At 37.1% G+C, this 10142-nt stretch overlaps 2 protein-coding genes across 2 annotated transcripts in view; one reads left to right on the plus strand and one right to left on the minus strand.

The window, feature by feature from the left end:
• Positions 1 to 10142, plus strand: part of CPNE4 (copine 4) — a 317905-nt gene that overhangs the window by 116 nt on the left and 307647 nt on the right. The gene's annotated exons all lie outside the window — the stretch shown is intronic.
• LOC308062166 (prostatic acid phosphatase-like) overlaps positions 10 to 10142 on the minus strand; it is a 44326-nt gene continuing 34193 nt past the window's right edge. Inside the window, exons 2-4 of the mRNA XM_080383223.1 lie at positions 7901 to 7996; positions 5320 to 5452; positions 10 to 3182 (exon numbers count right to left, since the gene is read on the minus strand). Coding sequence (XP_080239349.1) covers positions 2983 to 3182; positions 5320 to 5452; positions 7901 to 7996 — 429 coding nt within the window. The 3' untranslated portion in view covers positions 10 to 2982. The remainder of the gene's footprint in view (positions 3183 to 5319; positions 5453 to 7900; positions 7997 to 10142) is intronic.

Consider the following 10142-nt stretch of genomic DNA (forward strand, 5'->3'; position numbering starts at 1 on the left):
TAAGAAAAAAAGAGAATTGTTCTTAGCGTATAGCCTCGTTCTCTGCAAACATGGCAAATCTGTTAATAGTACCTCACCAAGTGGGTAGCTTAGACTAAGTGCAGAAGAGTTAATAAATTTGCTCCCGTTTTGATGGATTTAGGAAGAGTCTGTTGAAATGGTGAGCCAAACCACACTGAAAACTTCCTGAGCAACCAAAAGAACACAGAAATGTTGTATCTCCTTCCCAAATATGCTGAGCTGTCTTCATCTCCTATGTTCCACACTGTGGTCACCATTACATGGAAGAAATACTGCTACTCTTGTGTGACTTGTAATAGCATTACTTCCCTAAACCCCATATTTCCTTATACTGGGGACGTAAGTCATCTCCATGAGATTTCAATTAAGCATTTTCTGGAAACAGCTTTATGTTTGGGAAATGGTGTCTTCATGTAGAATAGCTATGTGAGGTAAATTTTTGAGCTCAGTCACACTCCTGGATTTCACTCAAAAAAAATCACATTTATGGGCTTCTTTTCATCAAATGCATGTATAATAAAAGTATTAACATATGTATTAGCAAAGGACAATATTTGAGATGATTTTTGACAAAGCTGAAAACAGCTGAAATCAGTGATGTTGCAGCTGTGTATGTTAGGTGTAAATGTGACGTGTAAACTTCTTGCATCACTTTTCAGCTTGAGTTGGCTTCCTGGCATTAAAGATCAGCTGTTCCAGCCTATCTGCATTCATTGAGAATTGGTAATGCACAGTGGTTTAGCACAGCACAGTCCCTCTGCCAGTGTGCTGCACTGTGCAGGCTGCAGGGCAGTGTTCTTCGGCATTTTCTTAAGTGCCATTCAAGCACAGAAGAGTTTAAAACTTCTGCCTGCAGGAAGAGTTGTGAGCCCCACATTTGGGTTCTGGCCTTAACACGTACTGAGATGGAACCATTCTGAATCAGGATAAAATAGGGGAAAGTGTCAAATTTTGATCTGACAACATGACAAATATTTTAATTGGAGTGTCAGTTCTGGGTGAAATCTCTTTTGTGGGCCGTATGTGATTTCAGCACTCAGTATTACTAATGAAGGCAGTCATCAGCAGTGATGCTGGACTTGGTGGTGTAAAATGCCTGAACACCATCTAAGTTCTGCTTAAGCAAAATTGAGAACCAAAACAATCTGCAGCCTTTGTGTTGAACTTAAAACATTGTGTCTTCATTAATGCTAAATTTTTATTATATAATAGATTTTTTTTATTATTTGCTTGGTCAGTTATACAGTTTGTTTTGTGAAGAAGGGGAACTAATCTCCACAAAACTTAGATTACTAAATGCCACAGTATAAACATGAAGTACTTATCACTGTCTTCCATGACTGTATTAGTGGCTTGGACCAAAAAGGTCGTCTGAACCAACTTCCTCTTGATGAATTACCTTTTGCAATTAAGCATGTTGATTTCCTGATGTTCCCTGAGAATTTGTGAGCAATTAATATAGTGAAGAAAAATATTCAGATAATCATTAGTTGCTAGTTATTCATTCATTCTGGCTAAACTATCTCTAGTCTGTTCATGAATTCAAGATATTTAATAGGAAATTATTTGCAACAAGGTAAGTTGGCTTGCCTGCATGCTTCTAATCTCTGAAATTTCAAATTCTTTTAAGATCAGTGATTCAAAAATCTGTTCAGATTTTTTAACATTAGGTACAACATTTGATCATCAAAAAAGTGGGGACACTTTTGAATAGTGGGGCTTGTTTGCGTTTCCTCTCCCTTAAGGAATATAAAGCTAGAAACAAGAGAGACAGTGTAATTCTCTGCCTTCCTGTTCCCTCTTTCTGCAAATGTAAGTATCATCAGTGGTCAAGGTGGAAAGTTAGGCATCCTAATACAGAGATACAGACAACTTAATAGAGAAAGTGTTAGTATGCCAATGTGTGCCTGTATATGTTTGACATTCTGGTACCAGACTGGTATGCTATTCAATATCCACCTGCTTTGACCTCTGAATGTCTCCTAAAATCAAGGGAACACATAATGTTGATATCAGCTTGGACAAATACTCTACAGTTTGAGAAGATAAGGTGAATTGTTATAATTCACTGCATGTGTATCTGCTTCTTCAGTAACTGCAGGTCTTCTTGACTGTACTAAAACAAAAAAACCCATGAAAAATAGTATCCTAAAGTCTAATCAGCCTTGGTTCCATTGAACTAGAAAGTTGGGCTGGAATAAATACATCAATGGAGCAGAAATTATGGCCATGGGTACAATTCTGTCTTCCTGGATCTGCATGTCTTTCATTTCAGACCAGACCCTTATGAGAATGATTGTTACTTCAAATGAGCTCTTGGCAGATGTAATCCTGACTTTAATTTCGGGTACATGTGCCCAAAACACTTAACTTACCTCTTTTAATGTCCTACATCCTACATTCTCTTGTCCAATAATGTACTAGGACTGGGTAGACCAACTGAGTAAATCTCTCCAGTGGACAGCGAAATTTGCATCCAGGGAGAGTGAGGGGGTGAGGACCTCTCAAGGAATTATTCCGATAGTACATTTCTATGGTGTATTGCCTGTTTCAAAATACAGAAGGGTCAAAATGAAGTTAGGTATGCAAAACCACACAGCCTTTCCATGTGGTAGTGATTGTACTTCTGGACAAACTTTTAGCCAGCTTATTTGTCTGGCTGTTAACATCTATCATTAGTAGTCTGAAGAAATCTTTTTAGACAATAGTTGGTCAACACTAATTTGCATGTAGTTTGTCTTCTTGGTAGAGAGTCAAGAAGTTCAATAGATTAAAAGCATAGATAACAACTGTAATGAAGAAACAGACAGAGGGTTTTCTGGCTGCAGTGCTGTAATTCTGCTCTATTGTCAATAACTACTGAGTCCAATTATAATAATTAAAATCAATCTATAATCTTTTCCTATGTAGTGAACCTTGTGTATCCAGTTTAATTAGTCTGGGGTATCAGTACATTGCTTTTTAGAAAAAGTCTATGTTAGCAGTAAAGCTTGCAGATACTTGCCCATTTGTTTCCTGGTAAAGTTCAAAAAAATGACAAGCACTGTAAGGAGGCAATTTCCCATTGAAGACATTGAGTGCCATCTGTAAGGCAACAATGGTGGCTGCATGCTGTAAACAGAAGAAACCTTTAATTAAAGGCCTATGAAATGTACCTATTTTTTAACAATATAACCAGCACTGTATCTGTCCACTTAATGTTACTTGCATGGCCTCATTAATACTTGCCCTCTGCAACACTGAGAAAATACTGTCCTTTTAATGGCTGTACAATAAACATATGTAAATATTTAAGAAGTCTTAGTCACTTGCAGTTCTTATCAAAGTTAGTAGGAACTGTTAAAACTTCTTTTAAAAGGGACTAGTGATTTTGCATGTTAATTAAACAGTATTTGACATCAGATCAATAAACTCTTTGGCCGATATAAAACTTATAGGTCATAATCTATCTGCAGTTTAGAAATAGGAGCTTTTAACTGACAGCAATCCAAATATTTCCTTCTCAGTGATGGTGTTTGCACATTCTAAGCCAAAATATAAAGTCACAGTTGAGTAACTGACTTCATAAGACCTTCTAAAATAACTAACTTTAACTTAATTTTTCTTTTTTTTCTTTTTTTCTTTTTTTTTTTGGCATCTGAAAAAGATACAGGAAGCAGGAGGCTTGTTGCTAAATTACCTTTGTCATAAAAATTCAATAAAACATGAGGCATGGTATTTCCAGTTCTCTGCTCAATCCCAACAATAAGACAGTGAAACGAGCCATGACATCAGGTGGAAAATGGAATTCTGCAGGTTTCAAAGTAGTATTTGTTCATCAAAGAATGAAAATAATTCAGTGATATTGAACTTTAATTAAATAAAAAATGCTTGTAGTGTATTTCATGAAGGAAATAAAGTTTCATGGTTTTCACTGCATTTAATAACTGCAGAAAGGGAGCATAAAAGAAACAGAAAGGACTCACCGCAGAATACATAACCATCTTTTGCTGGTGTGAAGGCTTTCTAGCGTCTGAGATATGCTTTAGAATATTTTTTAAAAGAATACCTGAAAAAAAACGGGGAGGCAATGATAATGAAAGGGATGCTTGTGTCAACATCTGTATCACTTGTTGGTGTTTTAACACAATCTATCTTTAAATGCAGTTGACTATAGGTGATTTGTGCAGAGTCCTCTGATTAATTCTGATACTATCTCTTATATGAACAGTGGGCCTATTTTACTCCTTCGTGAAATGTTTTGGGTGTCCCTAATAGTCTAAACAGCTTCAAACAGTGCATTCACAGCTGCTTTGTGCCAGCAGAACAGTGCAAGAAGGGCAGGGTAATGAATACTACCTTATTTTATGTGTAACTCCATTGACTTCCTGATTTCCAGAGGAAAAGAGCATATCCTTTGGATTCTTGGCCTTCTTAAATCATGTGGTTGTCTGTATTTTGTTAATGTTAACTGCTGAAAAGTTGTATGACAAACTATATGAATTAAATCAATGGCCGTGCTAGTAGTATGTTAGCATAAGGTTCGAATCTCGACAAATTAAAATCCTAAAATGAGAACCGTACATGCTAGCAGAATTAGACACATGTATTGTCTTCAGCTACTGGCACATGTTTTTTAATAGCAATTGTTAGTAAAGCAAGAACAGAGATGTGAACTTTGTGCTTAGTTTTGTAAGTTGGAACTCCAAAAAAGCGAACAAAGAGGTCCATGCTTAATGTGACTTGTCCTTGTAGCTCACAGAGCCTGACTGTACAGTGTCCAAATAAAACAAAAAAGGCCTGAAAGGTGACAGTGGATGAATGGAGGAGAATGAATGATTGAAAAGATATAAACTATTTTGAAATTTCAGCTACTATTTGCTGAGCAGAATAAAGTTTAGAAGCAGTTTAATAATCTCGTTTTAGTACTCTTAGTAATGGAATATGAAGACTGTAAGGCAACAAAATTACCATCCTAGAGATTATTACAAATAATCTCTTCTTAAGTAAGTTAAGCATGGTGCTTTACATTAAATTCAGACTTGGTTCTGTTCAGCAAGGATCTCTATATTACTTTGGATTTCTTGTATAGTGTAACCAAAATGATACCTCCATTATAATGTTGGACTAGGATATTCATGACTCATATCCTCACCATCTCTCTTCACATTAATCAAAATCTTTCAGTGCTGATCACCAATATCCACATCATGGAATCTTTCATAGTTCTGCTACGGAATCAGTAGCAATTTTTATGATATGCCCTCTCTTCTTTCCCATTCTACTCGTGGCTTTAAATGGGGTAAGAATTCGGCTTACCTCCCTGCAAACGTGATTTTTGTATTCGTTTGTGGAACCCAAATTCCGCCTGCAATAACAATTCTGAGAGCTTTATCAGCTTGGTCCTGACACCGTGAGTAGCCCAAACAGGTAAAGTGTAATTGTTAATATCCTACAGTGAAGAAAGAGAACATGGTGATTTTCGTACAGATTCCTACTGCTAACTGTTGGTTGTTCTGGCACAAAATGCTTGTCAGAACAAATTCTGAATGTTTCACTCAAGTAATATTTTCTCTATAATAAAATAATGAGTGTATTTTGCATTTAGACAGCTGTAGTATTCTATTTATAGCATCACATAGGTCAAAACAAATTTGTATGGCAGTGTTCCACAAGAAGAAGAAATATAATACTAAAAATTATGCACAAAGTGACTGGCATTATTTATGCAAATTACTAATGCAGTTTTCATGTGCAAAAAAATGAACTTTATGACTCTTTCTTTTCCAGCCATTTACTGGCATACATCCTGAGATCTTTACTGAAACAAACCCTAGATAGATGTCAGGATTTTAGGGGCTGGCAGCCCTGAGATATGAGTGAGATCCAGAGATCCAGTAGGAATATATATGGCTGTAATCAGATGGACCAGAGTATAAGCTATATGTATAAGGATTAGAAACATAGATGGAATTCATACCTGCCTATACCAGGTCTATTGGATAATGACACAGTCCTCAAGCTAAAGTGGAATGGATTAGTCTTTCCCTAGGGATGCAGCCCAAGATATGTTAATGGTTACAACTATGAGAAGGGAAGATCTGCCCAACACTCCTTGTTTGCACTACCTTGAATTCCTGTTTAAACAAGGTGGGTACATTTCCTTCAGTGCAATGTAACCATTGGACTGAGCTCACCAAAGGGAGTGTTCTTGTAACAACGACTTCTGAGGAAAATGCAAACTACTTAACGCATTAGTTTAAACAAGTGAAACAATGGAACATGTTAGGTTACACCAACTCAGGTCACAATGTATCACTTTCTTTTTTAACAGATATGATTTGTATCTTGAGAGGAAAATTGGCTAGTTGAGTGCTATTTAAGACAGTACTGTAGGCAAGCAAGTACTTCAGTTTCCAGGACACTTGAAAGTCAGATGATACTTGGCCAAAAGTAACAGATACAGAATGCAAGCTACTGTAGTTTCATGAATTGTATTTTAAAAAACGATGTGAGAAAGCTCTCTTTGTATGCTTGAAAGGGTGAGAGTGGCTTTTATAGTAGATTACTTAATTGATACCCCCAGAGTCTTCACTGAGTAGTATGAAAGACCAAAGCTCATCAAATCTAACACTAGGAGGAAAAACCCAACTAATGAGCTTTTTCTTCCAACATTTTGCTAGATCCTTGATGGGAGCTGTTGATTTTGCACATTTCTCTGATGGCACAGGTTTCTCAGTATGATATAACAATTGAAACAAAAAGTTGTGGTGCTGAGCTATCCTGCATTTGGAAAATATGAAAGGGTGACCTCACTGAAATTACAGTGAGATATCCCAACATGTTAACATTTCATTTAACTTAAGGCCTGCCTAACATTCTATTCAACATTTGGTCCATTTGGACCAAAGTTGGGCCTTTGCAGAAACTTCAAGGACAGCAGGTAAACTCATTAGCATCACACCCAAATATTACATTTGCTTGTGAAATCTACATTAAAACTGCCTCAGATTTCTAGGGAATATTCCAGTACTGATGACTGATTTATCATTATTATTTGAATTTAAAAATAATTATGCATTAAAGCATTTGTAGTGAAAGCTGCCTGCCACAATAACTTGTTAACGCAAGACTGCAGTTCTCACTTGCTTCAGCTGAGATAAGTCTAGACTTTGAAGTGACATGAAGAGGGACTTGTTGCTACATTAAGGGCACTCAGGATTTTTTCAAATTCCAATCAGAGGTACCAGACTGTGGGACCCAGATACCCGTGACAGCTGGGCACCACAATACCCCTTTTGTTATAAAATCCATGCTTCTTTCTGATGTGCCTGCTTCCTTTGCATAGAACAGGCTCCTAAACTTGCCCAAATAGCCATTTGTGACATTCCAATGGCTGCCTAATTCCTGAAAATACTCTTGACTGCTACTGTCCATATGCAAATAATGACTTATGTTGCTTATACAATGTGCATAAAATCTTTGTGGAAGGATGCTTATGTTTCTTTGCCAACAACATATTTTATTCGTGTGCATCTCTGTGAAGGGGTTTGGAGGAGTAACATGATAATTTTATCCAAAGGTATGCTTTTACCTAACTCATATGCAGTCACTGACAGGATCTTGAATTTGGTAAGTCATTGCTTTCTGTTCCTTATAGTGGTGGATGACCCACAGCAGCCTCACACAGTCATACTGTCTTTACAGGATTTTCAGTTGCAAGTTAGATGTTAGGTGAGGGTTTCTGGGGAAGAAGCTGCAAATAGTCAGTGCTTCAAAAAGGTCTGGAAGCACAGAGATACCCTCTTTTGATGTCTTACAATAGAAATAAAAGCTAAACCAATTTTGTGAAAGTGTAAGTATTTCTATTGGACCTTTGGAATTTTCTTTATATTATTACCTCATATTGTAAAGTGTCAGAGAGCTTCAGAATTCTTTCAGTGTTCAGCTTCTTCAATGGGTATCCTGTATGAGTGGCTAAAAACTTCAGAAATGGCTGGAAAACAAAAAAGCAAACTTTTAGTACACAGGGCCTTTGTACATCATTTCCTCACACTGCCATACTAGAAGATAGTAATTTTTAGAACCAAGATAGTCTTTGCACTTAAGCAATGAACTGTTGCTGAATGGTAAGAGAATCAGGCCTATTCATCTAGACAAGGTTGGTGACCTGAGTTCAGGTTTGAAGTACGGTGGTGGTTTATGCTTGATGGAAATGTTCAGAAGGGGGCAGAGCAGAGGGGACACTGATATATGAGGAAGTCTGGCAGAAATTTAGAAAGTGCTTAAAGGAAGTGTGATAAACAGAATTATGTTGGTACTCAGCAGAAGGGAAGTACGATGTAAATACGATAAAACTGGGAATTATGATTCACTCATGTATAATACCCAGATGTAGAGCCACAGATAGATGGCTGAGGTCAGTGATTAAAGATTATAGAAAACCAGGCGAGTTTGATAGTGTCATTTTTAATAAACCTGAGAAGAAGATGGTTGCAGCAGAATAAACAAGTGATTACATAGCCATGGAAAGATTTTGGTGGTGGAGAAAGAAAGGAAAGGATACCTTACAGAGGCAAAAACAATGAATGAAGACTTCAGGTGTGAAACATGAACGGGTACTTGAGGAAAGCACCGAGTCTGTTTTATAGAAAATCTGGGAAATTGGGCTGTGAGCATCTTGTGGTGGAAGAGGAATCTGAACTAGCAGAGAGTTATATAGACAGAGACAGAGGAATTGCTTTACATGGGAGTAAACATGGGAGAGAGGTGTTGGAGTGATTTGAGAGGTTTTGGCACCGACTGATCTGAGTTTTTGTTTTGTCTGCTGTCCTAGAAGGTAGGTGGGCTGGGTTTTTGCAAGGTAGTCAATAATTTATCTTTTCTATGACTTCCAATTTTCAATTGATGGGAATAGCCCCCTCCAGCTGGATCTATAATGTTGTAATAATGTTTTGGGTATGTTGCCTACACCCACTGTGAAGATTAGAGATCTGGAAGGACCATATTGACTGCCATTTTTTAAACTTACCTGTTAGATAATGTTGACAAAAGTGGTCCATTTTAACTGGATTTCCAGAACTGAAAATACTTTACCTTGTACTGCTTGAATTGCCTTTGGAAATCCCTTGTTTCAAAGGTTTCTCTCAGAAGCTCACTGTATCTTGGGCAGTGTGAAAAAGGTAAGTATAGCAACTGAAAAGAAAATTGCAAAACACTTGTTAGGCAAGGTGCTTTGTGTTCTGCAATTCAATATACCCTGGCAAGATTGTTGTTCTAATTGTCTGTACTAGTTAGAACAAGCTGAAAAATAATTTGGGAATGTAGTTTCCAAGGATAATAATCTTCAGGACTGTAAGAGTCATACTGATGACTACTTACAAAATAATCTTTAAATGTTCAGAGGACTAATAGCTGCAGTAGTTCAAAGTTAAGGGATCCATTTACACAAGATGAAATTTGTCCCTCAACAGAAGACTAACACAAGCCCTCATGTACAGCTTTGTGCTTGGCTTCCCCAGGGATGATTTCATTCATTGTGTTCAGTCTTTCTTTAAACACACCGTCACCCTTTTGCAACAAATTGCCAAGCAGCAACTGGACTGCAATAGGAATCTTTGTGCATACTCAGCTGTTTTAAGTGGACTTACCACAGCTTACCTCAAAGTGCATGCACTGAGCTTCAAAGTGCATGAAAAACAATCCTGCAACTCAATTTTCACAGTAATGAAAGTCCCAGAATAATTATTTTCTTTTCTGTTGGCTGCAAACTAAGAAATGTTGAAGCACTAGTGAAAACAGGTATGCTTCCTCTTCTCATACAAAGCAAGCCATGTTTGTGATAAGTTTAAGATTAATCTGCTTCTATAGTGGTTAACTCACATTATAGGATAACTCTTTTTCTCTGTACCTAGGACTTCTGTTTTTCTTCCTTTTTTGTTAGCTCCGGATCTCTGATACATAAGTCCATTCTTGTGGAAGCTCTTGACAATATTTCTACTCAGCTTATTAGGACTTTCTGTGCAATGCTTGTAACATAATGTACTTTTCGTTGCCTTTATCATGCCCTTTATGCGGCCTCTTCATCTCATATCCTAAGCAGTTTACTAATGATTAAGGGAAAACAAATGCCTCTAGTATAT

The sequence above is a fragment of the Falco punctatus genome (genome assembly GCF_963210335.1).
Source record: "Falco punctatus genome assembly, chromosome: 4".
NCBI lineage: Eukaryota > Metazoa > Chordata > Aves > Falconiformes > Falconidae > Falco > Falco punctatus.